Below are 22045 nucleotides of genomic sequence, written 5' to 3'. Positions count from 1 at the left end.
TTAAAATTCCTTTATGCCTTTATGGTATTGATGTCCCAGATGTCATTAATCTGATCAAAAATGTTTATCTCTTAAGTAAAAGAAATTATCCCGATAATTAATAATATTTGGTTTTCCAAGTCTAAAATAAGCACATATGAGGCTACCTAGTAAAATGATGTATGTGCCGCCACCAATGCACTGTAAAACCCGACAAGTTAACATAACTCAAACCGTTTGAGTAAACAGATTGCCTTGATTTAAACCATGTAAGTTTTGAAACTTTGCATTCAAGTAATTAAGTGATTAACTGAGTGCTGATTGAGAATTAGTGATGAACAGCTGCTGTTAACAAACAGAATCACAGAAGAAAAGAGAAACACAAGAACTACTACAACTGACTTCAGACACAGCCTTAGATGAAATCAACTGAAATAAAATACATGAAATCTCTCAAGATCTGATTAAACAACCCCTCAAACAGCATCACAAGCTCCACTTATTAATAACCAGACTGACTTTATTTCTGTCAGATGTCTACAGAAGTTCTTATTGAGAATGAACTAAGGTTTAGCTGTTGATTTATTGTTTCATTTGAAGTAACCATGTTAGAGATCAGTGTTTGCTTTAGTTGGGCTCTTGACCCTTGATTTCTGTCTTAGTCTTTTCACTGGCTGTTATAACTGTGTGTTTCTAAAACACATTTGTTGTAATTCAAAAGCCCAGGAGAAACGCCATCAGGTGTTAACCTGTACCTATCAATTACTGAACTGCTCAGAGTCTAATCTCTGATGAAATAGGTGTTGCGTAATTTGATTATAGTAAAAGTGATGCCAAGAGCCAGTGGTTCTGTGATAATCAGTTAATACAAAGACTTTCCAAACAGTGTGGTCTTCTATGGTGTCAATTAGTCACACACAGACATCAATAATCAGAATATGAACCTCAACAATGGTGACCATAAAAAAAAATGCTGCAGAGCATGCTGGGAGCCATGGATGAGTTTTGTACTACAGTAGAACCCAGCATGCATTGCAGCATGTTTTTTTTGTCACCATTGTAGAGGTTCATATTCTGATTATTAATGTCTGTGTTTGACCAACTACTGGCATAGAAGAAAAATGTATGTGTACCAAATGTAAAGAAAGTCCTTTTTATATTAACTGATTATCACAGAACCATTGGCTCTTAGTGTCATTTTTTACTAGGTCCACTTCTACAAATTACACTACACCTACTTCATCAGAGATTAGACTACGTACAGATCAATAATTGTGAATAATAATTATCATCACCAATATAAAGTATAACAACCTACACCTAGGTACAGGTTAACACCTGATGGCATTTCTTCTGGGCTTTTGAATTACAACGAATGTGTTTTAGAAACACACAGTTATAACAGCCAGAGAAAAGACTAAGACAGAAGTCAAGGGTCAAGAGCCCAACTAAAGCAAACACTGATCTCTAACACGGTTACTTCAAATGAAACAATAAATCATCATCTAAACCTTAGTTCATTCTCAATAAGATCTTCTGTAGACGTCTGACAGAAATAAAGTCAGTCTGGTTATTAATAAGTGCAGCTGGTGATGCTGTTTGAGGGGTTGTTTAATCAGATCTTGAGAGATTTCATGTATTTTATTTCAGTTGATTTCATCTAAGGCTGTGTCTGAAGTCAGTTGTAGTAGTTCTTGTGTTTCTCTTTTCTTCTGTGATTCTGTTTGTTAACAGCAGGTGTTCATCACTAAAGCTCAATTATCACTCAATTAATCACTTAATTACTTAATTGCAATGTATATCTTCTTTCAGTGAACTCAACTGAATTAAGTTCAGAGTACTTATAACTGTTAGTTTTTTCAACTTAAACGGTTTAAGGCAATCGGTTGCCTCAAACGATTTGAGTTAACATAACTTGTCAGGTTTGAGTGAGCCTGTGTCTGAAGTCAGCTGTAGTTCCTTTTTTTTTGAGTTTTTAAAACGGTTTGAGTTAAGTTAACTTGTCGGGTTTTACAGTGTATATACAACTTTAGGAGTTAAGTGGGTAAATCAAGTGTCCACGGATTTAGGGATTAGGAATGTAGGGATCTTTATGAAGATCTTTTTTGTTCTTTGTTTTTACCCTAGCACGTTTAGTTTAGGGATGTTGAAAAAGTTCATATGTTCAGTCTTTGTTCTACTTCAGAGGATGTCATACAAGATAGTTTTCACTGCCATGCATTAATTAAATATGAACAAGGTTAACACCATGTTGGCTAAAACAATTCCGCACAACTTGGTCAAATTTGTGACTTGGAATTGCAAAGGGCTTAAAGGAACCATAAAACGGTGTAATATTTTAGCACATTTGAAAAAACTAGATATGGATATTTGCTTTCTACAAGAAACGCACTTGAAAAATCAAGATCACAACAGATTACGCAATAAATGGATTGGACAGATATTTCACTTTAACTTCGGTGCAAAGGGTAGGGGTACAGCAATATTAATTAAAAAAACAGTACCGTTTATCGCTTCAAAGATAATACCAGACTCTCAAGGCAGATTCATCATTGTCACTGGTAAACTTTATGATAATTTGATCACATTAGTAAATATATATGCGCCCAACGTTGATGACGAACAATTTATAAACTCATTGTTATTAAATATACCTGACATGGACTCTCATCAAATGATAATTGGGGGAGATTTTAATCACGGAGACCGGTTACTGTCACTAAAATGGCAAAAAGTGTTAAGAAATTCATGAATACTTATAAAATAATAGATCCATGGAGAACCCTGCACCCCAATACACGGCAATATTCTTATCATTCCCCAGTTTATCAGACTTATACCAGAATAGATTACTTTTTAATAGATAGTAAACTCCTTTAACAAACGAAACATTGCAATTATGAAACATTAATGTTGTCAGATCATAGTCCTCTAACTCTGCATTTAACTTTCGTATATAATCAAACATCGAAGATCTGGAGGTTTGATAACAGCATACTATCAAGCAAAGAAGGAATAGAAGAAATAAAAAAGCACATAAATTTGTATTCATCATTTAATGACACTCCAGATGTCACAAAATCCACCCTCTGGGAAGCGCTAAATGCATTCATTAGAGGCCAGGTAATCTCATGGAAAAGCCTGAAAAACAAGCAACAAAGGGAAAAAGAAACCCAACTAAAAAAAGAAATAACAGAAACAGATAAACAACATTCATCTAGTCCCTCAGTAATTCTACATAAGAAAAAGCTGGCTTTGCAGACAGAACTGGAATTAGTATACACTTCAAGAACAGTTAAAATGTTGACCAAAGCAAGGCATAGATATTATGAACAAGGGGAAAGAATGGGTAAGATTTTGGCTCAACAAATTAAAAAACAAACTGCATCAAGGATGATTACGGAAATCCGCACAGATTCATGCCTAGTTACAAGAGACCTACAGGGGATAAATGATACATTTAAATGTGTCTATAAAAAACTATATACTTCAGAATCCAAGAAAAACCCCACACTCATAGATATGTTTTTTGATAAAATGTCTATTCCAACAATTAGCTTAGAAAATCTAGAACAACTGGAAAAACCCATAACAAAGCAAGAAATTGAACAAGCTATAAACAGTATGCAAAATTCTAAAGCGCCTGGTCCATACGGCTACTTTTCAGAATTTTACAAAGCCTTTAAAGAGCAGATCTCGATATTGCTGTTAGATGTATTCAATGAAGCCTTACATAGGGGCTCTCTACCTCCAACATTTTACCATGCAAGCATTTCTCTTATTCACAAAAAAGACAAGGATCCCTTAGACCCCGCGTCTTATAGACTGGTGAGCTTACTCAACGTGGACAATAAAATACTGGAAACAATCGGCTGGAAACAATCTTACCGACAATCATTTCACAGGACCAAACTGGGTTTATCAAAAACAGACAGTTGTTTTAAATATTAGAAGATTACTAAATATAATTCACACTCAGGATAAAAAAAATCTATACCCTGAAATTTTACTTTCCTTGGATGCGGAAAAAGCTTTTGACAGGGTCGAATGGGATTATCTCTTTTCGACTTCGGATTTGGCCCAAAAATTATATCTTTGGTAAAATTATTATATGCCCAACCCCATGCTTCAGTGCGGACTAACAATATGCATTCAAGTTATTTCCCTCTCAGCCGCTCGACTAGACAGGGCTGCCTGCTCTCGTCATTACTTTTTGCAATAGCCATTGAACCCCTGGCTCTTTTATTACGGGTAACGGAGGAGTTCATTGGGATTAAAAGGGGAAAAATGGAACATAAGGTTTCTTTGTACGCAGATGATCTGTTACTATACATTTCAAACCCTGTTAAATCTGTTCCTGTGATAATGGAAATTTTGAAAGAATTTGGAGCAGTATCAGGTTACAAATTGAACTTATCAAAAAGTGTCTTATTTCCAATTAATTCTAAATCCCGTATGAATACTAATGTGTTTAATATCTTTCCTTTTTCAATCTCAGTTGAATTTAAATATCTTGGGATAAATATCACGCAGGAATATAACGGCCTCTTTAAGGACAACTTTTTGAAATTATATGATCAAACGAAAAAGGATATAGATTCATGGAAAAATCTACCACTTTCACTAACAGGTCGAATAAATATTATTTAAGTTAAGTTTTTGTTCTTGTTCCAATGTATTCCTATTTGGATAGCCAAAGCATTTTTAGTAAACTAGATTCCCTCATGTCATATTTTATATGGAATGGAAAAACTCCTAGAATCAAGAAAATGTTCTTGCAAAGACCAACTTGCCAGGGAGGAATGGGATTACCCTGTTTCCGACGTTACTACTGGTCATGTAATATCCGCTCAATGTCGTTTTGGTTGTCCACTCAGGGGGCTGATTGGAGTAGATGGAGAATGAAAGCTGTTATCCCACCTCGTCAAAAGCATTACTTTATTCAGCTTTGCCTATTTCAAAACAAAAACTTGAGAACCCAGTAGTTTCTCATTCAGTTAAAATCTGGTCCCAGATTAGGATGCATTACGGATGAAGGGATGCGTCAGCTTTAAGTCCATTGATTAATAATCATACATTTCCTCTATCAGTCTTAAATATGACATTTCTTCAGTGGTATATAAAGGTATAATATAAAGGTATTCGATGTTTAAAAGATTTATTTATTGAAAATATATTTCCCACATTCAAACAATTACAGAGCAAATACAGTTTGGAAAGTAAAGATTTCTTTAAATACTTACAGATCCGAAGTTTTGTTAAGTGCTTATTCCCTAATCAGCCCCCAAATTCTGCAATGGAAACAGTGTTTTTGTCTAATACATTTCAAAGAGGGCTAATTGCTAAAATCCACAATGTGCTATCACAGGAAGAAACAACACCTACATTGGACCATTTGAAAAGAGCCTGGCAAGATGACCTAGGGGTGTCTATTACAGACAATCAATGGTCAAAAGCCCAAAGAAATGTTCATTCTACCTCTGTTTGTATTAGACATTGTCTTTTGCAGTTCAAGGTGCTTCACAGATTGCATTTATCCAAATTAAAGTTGTCAAAGATGTTTCCTTTCATTAGTCCTTCTTGTGATAGATGTTTACAAGGGCCAGCCTCTCTTGCACATATGTTTTGGAATTGTCCTCACATTACGACCTATTGGAACACTATATTTCAAACCCTTTCCAAGATTTTGAAAAAACAGCTTAAGCCAGAACCAATTTGGGCTCTTTTTGGTGTGAAACCTGTCAATGTACAACTTTCGTATACCCAAAACAGCATGTTTTGTTTTGTGATCTTGTTGGCATGGAGATTGATTCTCTTGTGTTGGAAACAAAAAAATGCCCCCTGCTCACTCAGCCTTAATGAAAGACATAATGGGTCATTTGAAATTGGAGAAAATTAAATACTTGTTAAGGGGGAAGTCTGAAATATTTTATTCAATGTGGCAAACTTTCATAGACTACTTTGGTGAGAATGTTTAATTGATTGGCTTAGCATGGAAATAGAAATGATGCCCTCTGATGTATGTTGTTTGTTATTGTGTTTTTGTCTTTCTGTATTTGATATGTAAAAAACCTCAATAAAGAGAATAAAAAAAAAAACACACAAAATAAATAAACTCTGAACAGCACAAAACACTAAATACTAAATACTAAAACTCAACACATAAACAAAAATAAAAGCACATATTCATGCTAAAATGCATGCTGGGAGTCATGGATGAGTTTTGTCCTGTGCTGGTACCCAGCATGCATTGCAGCATGAAACGTCTTCAATAAGATGAAAATCTACATTCGGATCCTTCATAATTTGTATCAGATGGTCAAAGTGCTGAATTAACACATTTCAACGTGTGATAAAAAACCAATCATCATTTTCCTACAATGAAGAAGATGTGGTGACGTGGTTACACAGATCAGTTTATATTCAAGCTACAGCTTTCTGTGGTGGCCACAAACTTGAATTTGAATTTATTTGGGGGGTATTCCAATCACAACTGGAGTAAAGGTTAAGAAATTACAGCTCTTTAATATGTTTTACAAGGAACCATAAGTAATTGGATAGTTGACACAAAAGCCATTTCATGGACAAATGTGGGCAATTCCATCATTATTTCCACATCAAATAAGCAGGTAAAAGGAGGAGTTGATTCTAAGTGTGCCATTTGCGTTTGTAAGCTGCAGGTAAAAAAGAGGAACTGCATTTCAGTTGCTGAAGACAAAACGAAACGCAGGAAGATAACAAATGAAGTCAGCTGCAGTAAAGGCCTGGCAAAGCATCACAAAGGAGGAAACCCAGTCTCTGGTGATGTCTTTGAGTTCCAGACTGATGGCAGTCATTGCCTGCTAAAGATTCTCAAAATATTTGATTTATGATTATATTTATTCGCTCAATTAGATTTGAGCACCTGAAAATGGGGGGCTGTGTATAAGTGCTGGGTAAAAAATATTGATATCTGGATTCTCTTTTTTAACGTAACGATATGCATTCTTAAATCTCAAGAATCAATTAGTGTAGCCAGTTTTCAGTTAATGGATAGAAAATTGAAGGGCACTTCCCATCCAATAAATCGCAATAAGCATTGTGCTTTGGTGCTTTTAATATGAAGCAAAGTCTCAGATTTCAAATTCTGTCCATTCATTGTATTGCAGTATTTAATAATAAATGCCATTAAAAAGAGTACAACTTTACAATCCATTTCATGCAATCGCTCAATCAGTGTTTCAGCCATGCAAAGATGTCAACATAAAGTAAACAATGTCACGTAACATCACATTTACCTCAGAAACAAACATATTAGGTGGGCATAAACTGGTTAGCCAGAAAAATAAACTGTAGAGAGGGGTATTTCGCTAAATATATGCACCATGTAACATATTCGGTTTTTTTTGTTTTTTTTTTACTGTTCTTATGTTTAATTTATGTTTGAATAAATCCATAAATTTATATATATTTGTATATAAATTTATATATTTATTTATATTTGTAGCAATAGCCAAAAATACATTTGGTTGGACTGCCAAAAATTAGGAAATTTTTGTGGACATGGAAAAGTAAACCTGCTTTCTTTATTGTGAAAGAATGATGATAAAGTCTGAGTGAACTAGAATCCTCACCAATGATTCAGCATGTGAAATCATGCAGTTACAATTGAATCATTTAACAGAGTTCAAAAACACAAATGTTTCCACATAAATTCTGCAAATTCATCTGACTGTAGAAATTAGGAAACTGTCACAGCTTATGACACAACAGGAAGAGAATAATGAAGTTGAGACATGCAGCACTTTTAGACAAAACACATATAAATGTGTTTGTGTAAATATGCAGCTTATATGTGCTTGTGTGGATTCAGATGTAACAAAGCTCCCTTTATTCGTCCCATTGGGGGCTGTGGGTCAGCAGGAGAGCAGCGGTGATGTGACAAAAGTCAGACAGCAAGTTGTGTAAATATAGATAGACTTAATTTCAGAAGCAACATATCCATGATCTCCCTCAGTTTCGTCATATTTACCTAGACGTTTTTATATTAATTAAACTATTAAATAAACTATGTAAAATGCACACGCAAGCCATGTGAAGTCTCAACCTGACACAACCTGTATTATTTGTGCATAGGAGTGTAAAAATTGTAAATGACTCTATTCAGTGAGGTAAATGAGCAATGTAAAACAGCAAAGTTCAAGCATTCAGTATGGCAGGTCAACAAGCTGCTTAATGAATGTCATAATGAAAAGTTTGAAACTTGAACCACAGACAGACAGCGGAAGTATTTCAACAATGTCATTTTTTGTTCAACACTGTGAATCAGAAAGACACACTGTAATACTTTTCAGATCATTAACACAAGCTGTAGGGCAAGGGTGTCAAACTAATTTAAGGTTGAGGGCCGGATCGGAGAAAATATCTTCTTGTGCAGGCCAAAATACCTTTTTTTTAAACCCTAGTGTGCTTACAATTGCATTAATATTAACTACACAAACAAAAATAATTATGGGAATTTTTTAAAGATAATTCTAGATTATTTTAGGGGTGTGAAATATTGACACAAAATGGTTTTTTTTATATATAATGATAATTAACATATTTTGCAGAGTGTGAATTCTATTTTGAGATAGCACCATGGTTGGTTTAAGCCTGTCATGAATAGATAAATATGACACTAAAGCCACCAGTACATGGCAGCAAGTCTCCGTCTTAATGAGTGATCCATTGACTCATTCATTCAAAATGGCTGATTCATTTAAAGAAGAAGCTAGTGATTGTCTTTATAAATGGGCCACTGAATCACTGACTCAAATGATTTGTTTAAAAACACAGATTAATTCATTAATGAGCTCATTCATAACTCTGAATGAGCATAGTGCTGCTCGGAGACGCACAGTTGGTCTTACTTTGGTTTCATTAAAAACTTTTCCTTGCTGAAACATACAGCATTGTGACTAATATAACACTGAATACTAGCATCTTCTTTGTTGAGCTGTTGTATTAAATCAATTCATTTCCGACTGCGCTGACATTAAGGAAAGTAACATTCTTGCTATACTTAGACATTACTTAACTCTCATGACATATAAAATAAAATTTCTTACAGGGCATTTTTGACCCATTTTTTTAATCATATTGTAATCAGATTTTTCATGAGCTAAACTCAAAGATGTAAGACTTTTTCTATGTATACAAAAGGCCTATTTCTCTCAAATATTGTTCACAAATCTGTCAAAATCTGTGTTAATGAGCACTTATTCTTTGCCAAGATAATCCATCCACCTCACAGGTGTGGCATATCAAGATGCTGATTAGACAGCATGATTATTGCACAGGTGTGCCTTAGGGTGGCCACAATAAAAGGCCACTGTAAAATGTGCAGTTTTATCACACAGCACAATGCCACAGATGTCTCAAGTTTTGAGGGAGCGTGCAACTGTCATGCTGACTGCAATAATGTCCACCATAGCTGTTTCACGTGAATTCAATGTTCATTTCTCTACCATAAACCGTCTCCAAAGGCATTTCAGAGAATTTGGCAGTACATCCTACTGGCCTAACAACAGTAGACCACGTGTTACCACACCAGACCAGGACCTCCACATCCAGCATCTTCACCTCAAGATCGTCTGAGACCATCTGCTGCAACAATCAGTTTGCAAAACCAAAGAATTTCTGCACAAACGCTCAGAAACCATCTGAGGGAAGCTCATCTGCATGCTCATCATCCTCATCTGGGTCTCAACCTGATTGTAGTTTGTTGTCGTAACCAACTTGAGTGGGCAAATGCTCACATTCGGTGGCGTCTGGCACTTTGGAGAGCTGTTCTCTTCACACGGATGAATTTTGGTTTTCACTGCATGTATGGCATCATGTGGGTGAGTGGTTTTCTGATGTCAACGTTATGGATCGAGTGGCCCATGGTGGCGGTGGGGTTATGGTATGGGCAGGCATATGTTATGGACCATGAACACAGGTGCATTTTATTGATGCCATTTTGAATGCACAGAGATACTGTGAAGAGATCTTGAGGCCCATTGTTGTGTCATTCAACCACGACCATAACCTCATGTTGCAGCATGATAATGCACAGATTCCTGGAAGCTGAAAACATCCCAGTTCTTGCATGGCCAGCATATTCACAGGCCATGTCACCTACTGAGCATGTTTGGGATGCTATTATATTATTGTTTAAATCATCCTGCGGACCGGATTGGACACCTCTGTGGGTCATGTTCGGCGCGCATGTCTTATGTTTGACACCCCCGCTGTAAGGTCACTGCTGCTGTTTTTTTGTTTTGTTTCTGGAACCTCTGCTTGGAGACAGCCTTTACCTTCTGCTGACCTCCAAGGAAAACAAGAGCCGGTCAGAGCTCCTAAACTCCATGTGCAGTCCACAGTGTGTCTCCCAAAAGTATTGTTAGCTAAGGTCGAATAAGTTCCATTGAACTCTATTGGTAATGACGGAAATTGGGACCGTAGTTGCTTTTGGGAAACGCACCCCAGGGCATCTGTGTTGAGGCAACATCGAGATGTGAAGTATGCATCCTTCAGGTCAATCACTGTAAATCAATCCTGCGGGAACACATGAAAATTGTCCTCTGCATCAACATCTCGAAAGGGAGTTTGTGCAAGATTCAAAACCCATCTTCATCTTTGTTGGAGGGACAGGCTCTTTAAAATCCTATATGTAATTGACCCATTTAGTTTCAGGTGAGTTTCTTTTAATGGAAAAAATATGCACGTTAAATATGCGATGTAAAAAAATTTTGCACCAACTCTTAAGAAATTATCGAGCAAGTTCCTATTATAATAGGAAGTGTTTGCTCAGCATCACATTTTTCACACAGATGTCTTTAAGAGTTTAAGTTTAAGATTCTTATCTGATTGAGTAATCAGAAAACTGACTGTATAAATATGGATCAGCTCATCAGCGGCTTCATCCACACCTTTGATGCCCGCAGAATCATGTTCTCTCTCAGTGTCCCCCTGCTTACCTGTAAGTTGCATCTGATTAAATTGCAAAATCAGATGCACAGTTGCACATTTAGACATTTGGGTTAAATTTAGGGTTGAGAATAGTGTGAATGACTTTAATATTAGCATTGCACAGGGATTTTAATCATGTATCTTCTGTTGTTGTATTACAGTGGTGCTTCTGAACTCCAGATTGCCGATATCTGCAGGTATTTCATTTCATAAGCAAAGATTACTTGGCTGAATTGTCCAGTTTAAAATTTCATAGTTGTTGTTTATTTGGGTGGGTTGTGATGTGAATGTCACTACTGTATGTTTTTATTATTCTTATTAACATTATTAGGTTAGTTCAGGTTATATATGTCATGTGGTGCAAATCCCCTAAAACATGATGATTTTTATTATGAATATACAGAATTGTTCATTCATAAATGAGTACATTAAAGCACTGTAAATACAATAAGTACATTTGTAAGAACTTTGCATTTTGTTTTGAACAAGTGTTTCTTTTTTTTCCTTCTCAGTATTGGACAGTCTTGTATGTGAATCTGTCCAATTTAGTATTTTCTTATCTTGAGTTTGTTTTTTTTATAAAAAAATATTTTATATGAGCTTATAGTTTGTCAATCACATCTTGACATATAATATCTTGAAGCTGCACTCTTTAATTTTTCAGAGACTGTAGTTACATGTGGTGGCCTTGTTCAGCGGCTCAGTTGTGGTATGTTGTTGTGTCTAATAACTAAAGTTATTTAATTATATAAAGCTTACTATTGTTGTGAACCGTAATCTATTGTGAAATTATATTTTTCTTCTGTTCAGATACTGGTTTGATCAGTGTACAATCAGCAACATTTGGTCGCACAAGCAGCCAAATTTGCAGTGCTGGACGACCACAAAGTCAAATATCTAATACTTGGTGTTCAAAAAATGTCCCTGTGATCTTTATACGGTAAGAGGAAATAGATAGAATTATGAGTATGTTGCTGGCTTAATTACATATGTCTTTATCTTTAAACAGGTGTAATGGACAGAGAACGTGTGAGTTTAAAGCTCAAGGACTCGCCAAACCAGATCCATGTTTTGGCACATACAAGTACTACACCACCAACTACATTTGCATCTCAGCAGGTTTGGAGTTTTTCCTCTCGCTTCCTCCAATTCCAGTTCTTTATCATTTCCTTCTCTGTCTAACTGTCTTATATGCTCCATCTTCCAGAAACAAGTGTGACTTGTGACGGTGGATTCGGTTATTTGAAATGTGGTGAGTGATTTTTCCACATCTCTTACTTTGTTTCAAGAAATCAGATCACATGGATTAATTTAAGAAATACAATTGTTTTATCTCCATGTAGAACATGGTAAGATACAGATAAATACTGCAAACTATGGACGTACAGATAAAATCACCTGCTCTGAAGGACGTCCATCTCAACAGCTCCAAAACATCAACTGCTTTTCACCCACAGCAATGGATTTTGTGTCAAAAAGGTATATAAATTAATTGTTTTAAAGTTCATGATCTTCTTTAAATACCGTCTGCAGCTAACAGGGAATTTTCTGAAAGTTAACAAACGTTCCTCCAGTAGAATGTTTTATTTTGTTTAGTCTTTAATAACATTTACAAAATGTAGCCTATTGTATTAAAAAACATTAATAAAATGTTCATGGATTTTTTTTTTTTTCCTGAAATGTTTAGTCAAACCTTTTTAAAACATTACTACTTATTTCTTGTTTAGAGAATCTTCAAAAGTCACATTCCCATGATAAAATCTAACGTTCTTTTAATGTTTGCTTTAACTTTTGCATAACTAAGAAAATGTTTTTTAAATATTCAGTGATCATTCAGAAATAATGCGTAATAATGTTCCTAAAACACATTTTGTTTGCTGGGATAAAGATGCAATGAGTAATGAAAGTCTTCCTTTTTTGACATGTAAAGCTGCAATGGCCTGGAAATTTGTAGGGTGTATGGAAAAGGTATGGGCCTTACTGATCCCTGCTTTGGTACATACAAGTACCTTGCAATCTCTTATTCTTGCCTCCATCATAAAAATTGTGAGTATTTGTTTGCTACTCAATTTATTCTGTTATTTTCAGGAAGACTCTTTAGAATATTGTGATTTAAGAGACTTTTGAAACGCATAGTCAAAGTTCAAAAGTTTGTTTCTTGCCTGTGAAAAAAAAGAACACTTTTAAAAGAATATACTGGGAACTTAATGTAATGTTTTTGGACACTTAATTCCATGCTAATTTCGCTAAAATGAAAATGTATACATTTATTTACAATTCAATTGGTAGAACCTTTTTTTTAACAACTTAAGTAGGATCGAAGTACATCAGTATATGTAACTGTAATGGTCGGCACCTCTCTCCAACTCAGGGTATCTGGACATTTTTGATCAACAAATTTAATGACTTTTAAGACCTTTTTAAGACCTTCAAGAATAAAAATTAAGACCATTATCCCGGCAAAATAAATAATAATTATATATATAGTACAGACCAAAAGTTTGGAAACATTACTATTTTTAATGTTTTTGAAAGAAGTTTCTTCTGCTCATCAAGCCTGCATTTATTTGATCAAAAATACAGAAAAACAATATACACTACTGGTCAGTAATTTGGGGTCAGTAATTTTTTTTTCTTTTTTTTTTTTTTAAATAAAATCAATACTTTTATTCAGCAAGGATGTGTTAAATTGATAAAAAGTGATGGTAAAGAAAATATATTAGAATTTATGTTTTATTTTGAATAAATGCAGTTCTTTTTAACCTTTTATCAAATATATTAGACAGCAGAACTGTTTCCAACACTCATAATAAATCAGAATATTAGAATGATTTCTAAATGATCATGTGATAGACTGGATGTTACATGTGACACTGAAGGCTGGAGTAATGATGCTGAAAATTCAGCTTTGCATCACAGGAATAAATTATTTTTTTAAAGTATATTCAAATAGAAAACTATTATTTTAAGTTGTAATAATATTTCACAATATTACTGTTTTTTTCTGTATTTTTGATCAAATAAATGCAGGCTTGATGAGCAGAAGAAACTTCTTTCAAAAACATTAAAAATAGTAATGTTTCCAAACTTTTGGTCTGTACTGTGTATATGTATATATATATATATATATATATATATATATATATATATATATATACACGACACTCTAGGCAGTTCGGGTTAACAAAGCACATTTGTATTTGAACAACAGTGCAAATAGTCAGGGCATATTTAGCAACATAAAGTGCATGTCAGGCAACTGCCTTCTCAATACTACAACAATACTGCTGTAAATAACGTACAAACAGTGCGTAAACAAATCAAATTGCAAATGACAAGTTAAACACGGAGTAAAAAAAGGGAATTAGTGTCCAAACAACAGCAAAGAACCCCAATATTCTTCAAACATGAGAACGAAGCTGCCTTGATTCACACTTGACAGACGTTGCCTTTTTATGTACGGAACAAGTCCAAATCGAGCAAGATAAGAGATTTTGTCCTTGCCACAACTAAATGTTTTTGCACATTCCGAATCAGGGAACATTGCCCTGAAGACGGTGCTCACCAGTGATGCGAGGGTTGATCCAAAATGAGCGGGTGCCTGCGATCACCCGCAGTTACGAGTCATCCAAAAATATTTTTTATGATAATCAGGTCGCGGTCGGTCGGGTCGTTTGAAATAAAGATGCCAAATAAACCTTTGTGATTTATATAGTACTAGACACAATCTTAATTTTGATCAATGTTTTATCTATCAATTGCCCATATTTTATAAATAAGAAGCAAATATATAGCAGACAATGTAATGAGGCGCCGGCACGATCACTTGCATTGCATGTGAACTGGAGGGTGCCGAAACTCAGCTTGTGCCTCACAGATTTTAGAAATATAGGCTATATATTGCAGAAAGCTTGAAATGTCTATTTTAAAATAAAATATTCAAACCAAAATAAGTAGGCTACTCTCTGATTATGTAATCTATATGAAATATGTATTTCTCTCTGGCATTCATGGCGAGTAAGCATCGTCAACTTCATTTTTGCAAATTTCTCGAACCAGCAGGCCATTCTGGGTTGAGTGAGCGACCCCACGGAATGAGTGAGCTGAGCGGAATATTCAGAAATGCGCTCTCCGCTCACGAGCTCTGATCGGAACAAACCCGAACCTCTGCTAAACTTCAAACATCAAAATAGACATAGCCAGACTAGACTACTTTAGTACAAATTATGAGCTTATTGACAATTTTGTATAATTCTTAACAAAATTGGAATAGTTTTTTTTTTTTTTTTTGCCTAGTTCCTATGTCTATGGCCCAATGACGCTACAATGAGCATTTGCTGCTTTTAAAAAATGCGGGTCAGGAAGCGGGTCGGGTACAATATTTTTCTTTTTTGCGGTCCGAGTTGCGGGCGGGTCAGTTGAAAACGTCGGTCGTGTACGGGTTATTAATACATTGACCAGCGCATCACTGGTGCTCACGTCTTCGTTGGAGTGATGTCGGCTAACCGTGTGCAAAGCCCACAGCATTTCGGCCTTCAGTGTAGTGGTTGGGGAGAATGTACCGAAGGCATTACTTGTACTGGGACCCGAAGACACCAACGCGGGTGTAACGTTAGCCTTTGAAGTAGATACCGATGCTGCAAACATCTGAATGGGGACCGTTGTTGTCTGACTATCGGCATAGCGCTTGTGCTTCTCCCCTTGTGCGTCAAGGGGCTTTGCAGCTCATTGTTCCCAATTGTATGGTCTTTTTGCAAAGTCTGCACCGCACTTCGTTTTCCTTGGTTTTTGTAACCTGCTATATTTCTCATCATCGAGCCAGTTATCATTAAACCTGCACTTTCCTCTTGGCTCGCGTCTGCCACTCTGAATGAAACACTTCTTCGTCTGTTTCTATGACAGGCCTACTGGGAAAACACTGCCCCCTAAATGGTGTATGTGTCACAGTGTCTGGGTTGTGTTCTCTGGGGTTCCACTAGATGTCCTCCTTTCTCTGTCACCTTATCACTTCCTGTTCCCTTATTTGGTCACCTTCCTCCTCGTTGAGTAATTGATTGTTCCCCACCTGTCTCCTGTTCCCTCATTATCCTTCTGTGTATTTATACCCTGTCTGTCTGAGTCTGTTTTACGGAGTCCTTGTTTAATGTTGATAGTTATTCATGTTTATTCGCGCCTTGCCTTGCCTTGCCTTGCCTTGCCTTGCCTTGCCTTCGTGTCTTGTTTATGTTATGTTTGGATATTCTGGTTTTGACCCCTGCCTGGACTGTTTACCCCATTGGATTACCTTGTAATAAATGACTTACCTGCAATTGGTTCCCTCTCCGTGTTTCCAGTAACACCGATCGTGACAGAAGGACTCCGTCCTTCTAGGAACCAGCGGTATGTCGTTTTTCCGTTCCCCAGCCAAGATGGCGGAGCGGCGAGCCAAGTATCTTAGGTTGACCGCCCTCCGCCAAGAGGGAAATGAAGTGGGTGCCCTGGCTCAGGTGTTCTGGTCCCTGGCCGAGGGCATAGGCTACAACGATGCGGCCCTCAAAGACTATTTCAATGGCGGGCTGGATGATCCAGTGTCTCAGGAGGAGATGGCGCAGTTGGAGACACTGGAATTCTGGGAATTCGTCCGCTACCTGCAGAATCGGCTTCGGTGGGATGCCCCAGCCACTCCTGTCTCTTCCGGCAGGGTGGTCGTCAGCCCAGCACCACTGCCCAGGATGGCAACCAGCCAAGCGCCACAGCACAAGATGGCCGCTAACCCAGCCCCTATGCCCGAATTGGCCACCGGTCCAGCGCCACAGTACAGGATGGCCGCCAGTCCAGCGCCACAACACAAGATGGCCGCCAGTCCAGCACCACTGCCCAGGATGGCTACCAGCCAAGCGCCACAGCACAAGATGGCCGCTAACCCAGCGCCACAGCCCAAATTGGCCACTGTTCCAGCGCCACAGCCCAAGATGGCCGCCAGCCCAGCGCCAATGCCCAAATTGGCCACCGGTTCAGCTCCACAGCCCAAGATGGCCGTCAGTCCAGCGCCACAGCACCAGATGGCCGTCAGTCCAGCGCCACAGCACAAGATGGCCGCTAACCCAGCACCAGTGGCCAAATTGGCCACCGGTCCAGCGCCACAGTACAAGATGGCCGCCAGTCCAGCGCCACAACCCCAGATGGCCGCCAGCCCAGCACCACAGTACAAGATGGCCGCCTGTCCAGAGTCATGGTCCAAGATGCACAGGATGAGAGTCTCCGCTGACCTTCCGGAGTCGAGTCAGGTGCCGGTGAACTCTCCCGAGTCGAGTCAGGTGCCGGTGAACTCTCCCGAGTCAAGTCAGGTGCCGGTGAACTCTCCGGAGTCGAGTCAGGTGCCGGTGAACTCTCCCGAGTCGAGTCAGGTGCCGGTGTCAGGGCTAGTCACCGCTGATCCTCCAGAGTCAGGGCTAGTCACCGCTGATCCTCCAGAGTCAGGGCTAGGTACCATGGACTTTCAGAGTCAAGTCAAGTCACCGGTGATCTTCAAGGACTGAGTCAAGTCACCGGTGATCTTCATTAACAAATGCAAGTCACCATTGATCTTCATTAACAAATGCAAGTCACCATTGATCTTCATGTACAAATGCAAGTCATCATTGATCTTCATGTACAAATGCAAGTCACCGATGGTCTTCATGAACAAAGGCCAGTCACCGATGGTCTTCAAGAGCAGAGTCAGGCCAGCACCGATCTTCTGGAGTCCAGTAAGGACACCAGGGGTTTACCAGAGTTTAATCGTCCCGTTGGTCCGGCCGCACGGAGGTTTGCTCCGCCTTGGGGGGCTCTGGTCCTGACCACATGGCTGTGGTGTTGTTCTGCCCCGCCCTGGGGGCCTTCCGCCCTGACCACACGGTTGTGGTGGTCTTCCGCTCCGCCCTGGAGGACTCTGGCTTTGACCACTAGGATGTGGTGGTCTTCTGCTCCGCCCTGGGGGGCTTCCGCCCTGACCACACGGCTGTGGTGGTCTTCTGCTCCGCCCTGGTGGGCGCCACATGATGTCCTTCATTGACTTCTGTTTTGTGTTTCTTAGTTTCTGTTATGTTTCTGTCTGTTCCCCTCAGTGAGTCTGGCCCTCCATCCCTCCCCCTGAACCTCCACCTGGTCGCTGTTTTGTGTCTGTCGTGGAGCGTCTGGGAGCCGCTCCGTAGAGGGGGGGTACTGCCACAGTGTCTGGGTTGTGTTCTCTGGGGTTCCACTAGATGTCCTCCTTTCTCACGGTGTCTGTCACCTTATCACTTCCTGTTCCCTTATTTGGTCACCTTCCTCCTTGAGTAATTGATTGTTCCCCACCTGTCTCCTGTTCCCTCATTATCCTTCTGTGTATTTATACCCGGTCTGTCTGAGTCTGTTTTACGGAGTCCTTGTTTAATGTTGATAGTTATTCATGTTTATTCGCTTCTTGCCTTGCCTTGCCTTCGTGTCTTGTTTATGTTATGTTTGGATATTCTGGTTTTGACCCCTGCCTGGACTGTTTACCCCTTTGGATTACCCTGTAATAAATGACTTACCTGCAATTGGTTCCCTCTCCGTGTTTCCAGTAACACCGATCGTGACAGTATGATGACTGTGCTATAGGCACACGCTACGTTTTACTGTCTTCAGACAGGGACGTGCGCTGGTGAAATTACGTTAGCATGGAAAATAGTTTTTCCGATAACTTTCTTTCATTCCGCCCACATGAAATTTAATACCGCCCAGATGAAATTTAATGCCACTCTTCAAATATTAACGCAATTTAATACATTAAGAACGTAAAAACGTATATTTTATTTAAGACGTTTTAATACTTTTTAAGGATCCGCGGAGACCCTGCAACTCATTCCTGCTGTTCATCCGTGTTTTGTCTCTGTCTGCTGCACATTGTGGTTTGTTATTTTCCAGTCTGCTGTGGGAGCAATCAGCGCTAACTCGCAGGGGTCTGGGCCCCTCAAAATGCGTACCTGTTACTCGTTTCCTCTTCCTATTTATTCCTGTTGATGGCTTCTCTCTGTGTCAGTATGTCATTTGTGTTGCGTCTGCCCTTACCTTGTATGTTTTGAGATATCCTCTCTGCTTATTTTTTGTACTCTGTCCAGGATCCTCAGGCGAGGATTAATTAATCCACTGGATTCCATTTGAAGTGTCTGGACTGGGAGAGCTAGACTGAACTCTTCTCTTTCATCCTCCCAGCCATAAGTCCAGTTGGTGTGGGCACTGGGAGCCCTGTTTTCTCCTGAATTGTGTTCGTTTTGATGTTATCATCTGAAGTTTCTAATAAACTCATTCCTTTTTTGGCACAGCACTTCCTTGGCACAGGAGTCCTCCTGTTTTTACAGTTTTTTTTTTTTTGTGACAGTAACTGCATAATTACTTTATGATTAAAGTTTTGAGGGTGGAAGAACCTCAGACACTTTGATCTCCTGAAATCTGGACAACACAAACAATGTATTAACATACAGACATCTATTTCCACATCTCACCAAATGTGGGAGTCTTTCTTTCTCACCTGTCCTTCTTTCACATTTGTTCCTTCCCCACCATTTCCTTCAATTTGCCCATCCTTTATTTCAATTAGTTCACTCAGAATTGTAAATTGCTAAATATATAGTTCCACATGAATATATTGTTCATTCTGTCAGCTTTTTTTTTTTAAATTCAGTCCGTAGTAGTCTTAGTCCTGTGTAAAATCTACTATTTAGTTTTTTATCACGTTTAGACAAGCTTGTCCTGGTTTTTGTTTTGTAAAGTTTTAGTTGAAGAAATGTCTGAGAATTAAAGTTTAGTTTTAATGAAAACGTAAAGGGATACTCCACCCCAAAATGACAATTTTGTCATTAATCACTTACCCCCATGTCGTTCAAAACCCGTAAAAGCTTCATTCGTCTTCAGAACACAATTTGGGGAGGGGGGGGTACAATGGTGTTTTGTGTATTCAGAGTTGTTCACAGTGTTAAAGAGATGGATTCTCATGCTAAACGTGGCCAAAGTTTAAAAAAATAATTTAGAAGAATGACAGTATTTCTGTGCCGAAAATCTTACTTCCGGGTTGGTACAAGTTTCAGCTGTTTTGTTTTGTTCGTGGATCTAATGACGTAGACGAGAAACGGAAGTCCTTATATGAGCATTTCTCCCGAAGCGGGCCCACGAACACACATTGACCAGAGGAAAGCTTCAAAATCGTCGGCAGCGCTGCATAGGATTTGTTCGAGAATGCCTCCAAATAAGTGCGTTTTTGGATGTGAGGGAAAGTTTAACGTGTTCAGCTTCCCCAAAAACCCAGCATTACATGAACAGTGGATGCAGTTTGTTTTTCTGGGGCAGCAACTGTTCTGTTCTGTGTTCTGGTCATTTGAGTGAATAAATGTAATGGAAACAGGGCCATCGCTAGTGGGGTGAAAGGTGGTGACTATTATAGGGGTCCACGGCCAAGGGCGGGGGGGCCCGGCGATCTCAACCATCTGGCTGAGGCCAGCCTACAAAGACGATCAGGACAGTTGACAGGCCATGGCTGTGTGTCGTCACGAAAGCGTATCATTTTCACGTGTTATTAAGCCTTGCCAATTTAACCATTCAAAAGAGTTTAAACCATTCAAACACAAGACGCGGAAAAGCTGAACGGAGTAGCTGGTTACTCGCGCGCTGAGTTCGGTGCGCACACGGAGAGAGAGCCGCGTCTTACAGACAGCAACACTGAACCGAGCTCTCCTTTGCGAAGTTCTCCTTTAAGATCCTCCTGCACCTGAACGAACAAAAATAAATTGCAGTTTAAACAAACAGAAAAGGATGTGCAAGAGCCCAGTTCAGCACCGCGGTGTTCTGGTGTTCAGTGTGAGGCGTCTCAAAACACTTGAACACAGAATTTGTCTGTTTTTGCTCTTGTACCATACTACCGACAAATATATATAAAATATGTGAAAATACCCGTCTTGGATGTTCGAAAAAACTGTTGGTTATGTCTTAAGTGAAAGTAAACAGTTGAGACAAAAATCATATGTGTATAATATTGGATGCATTCATTGTCTCTTAAAGTGACCGCGCTTAATTTCTATTAATTAATTAATTAATTTCTAGCTGCTGTAATGTTAATCCAATGAAAGAAAAATGAAAAAATTCAAATGAAATGAAGAAATATAGATTTTTTTTCTAGTACGTGCAGGACACTATCAATTAATGTATGTAAGTGAGTTTAGCAAAATAAGAGGGGCAGCTGTGGCCTTATAGTTAGAGAGTTGGACTTGTAACCCAAAGGCTGCAGGTTTGAGTGTCGGTGCTGGCAGGAGTTGTAGGTGGAGGGAGTGAATGAACAGTGCTCTCTTCCACCCTCAATGCCCATGACTGAAGTGCCCTTGAGCAAGGTACTGACCCCCCAGTTGCTCACTGGGTGCTGGATATACCTGTCCACTGCTCTGGGTGTGTTCACTTCTCACTGCTATGTGTGTGCACTTGGATGGGTTAAATGCAGAACACCAATTCCAAGTATGGGTTACCATACTTGGCAAATGTCATGACATAAAGCGAACTGTGACATATTATACCCCCAAAAATTTCATACAGTTTACTACTAGTGAAAAAAAAACAGATATATTTGGGACCAAAATTCATTCAGACACTTTGACCTGACCATGTTTTGCTTACGTGTTTTTTTTTCCGGAATTGCTAATGCAACCTTTTCACACCACATCAATTAATCATTGCTTGGTAATTGGTCAACAAAGTATTGACAGTTGTCTGAAGTTCCCTTTCGAGAGTACTCTCGTACTGCGTAAGCTAGCTTACGCTATGGGAAAAGGTCCCCTTTTCTCGAGAATATGAAGCCAAAAATTATCTTTAATTTTTAAATAATGTAAAACGCAGTGCTGCAGCACAGCAGACCCAAGCGAAGCGGCTCGCGCGCTTATTGGCTGTGCTGCGGCAACTGCAGGAACCTATGGTGAGGCGGCGGAGAGTAACGAACCAATGGGGGCGCTTCGCGCCCATTGGACGTCAGAGCGCGCCAAAATAGGCGTGGCTGGAACTATATAAGCCACCGCTTCACCATAGGGATCAGATTTCATCTCCTTCAGCGATCTCACCTGAAGCCTCTACACGC

General features: G+C 38.9%; 1 protein-coding gene across 1 annotated transcript; it reads left to right on the top strand.

Annotated features, from left to right (window-relative positions):
- Window positions 1-10873: 10873 nt before the first annotated feature.
- LOC132097100 (L-rhamnose-binding lectin CSL2-like) lies at window positions 10874-19249 on the top strand. The gene is made up of 9 exons (XM_059502724.1): window positions 10874-10963; window positions 11115-11150; window positions 11618-11662; window positions 11764-11893; window positions 11963-12072; window positions 12161-12205; window positions 12297-12432; window positions 12884-12999; window positions 19053-19249. Coding segments are annotated over exons 1-9 (702 nt in total). The 5' UTR covers window positions 10874-10881; the 3' UTR covers window positions 19055-19249.
- The last annotated feature ends 2796 nt before the right edge of the window (window positions 19250-22045 follow it).

The sequence above is a fragment of the Carassius carassius genome, chromosome 21 (genome assembly GCF_963082965.1).
Source record: "Carassius carassius chromosome 21, fCarCar2.1, whole genome shotgun sequence".
In the NCBI taxonomy this organism is placed as follows: domain Eukaryota; kingdom Metazoa; phylum Chordata; class Actinopteri; order Cypriniformes; family Cyprinidae; genus Carassius; species Carassius carassius.
The sequence above is the reverse complement of the archived record's forward strand: the minus strand, read 5'-3'. Positions and strand labels throughout refer to the sequence as shown.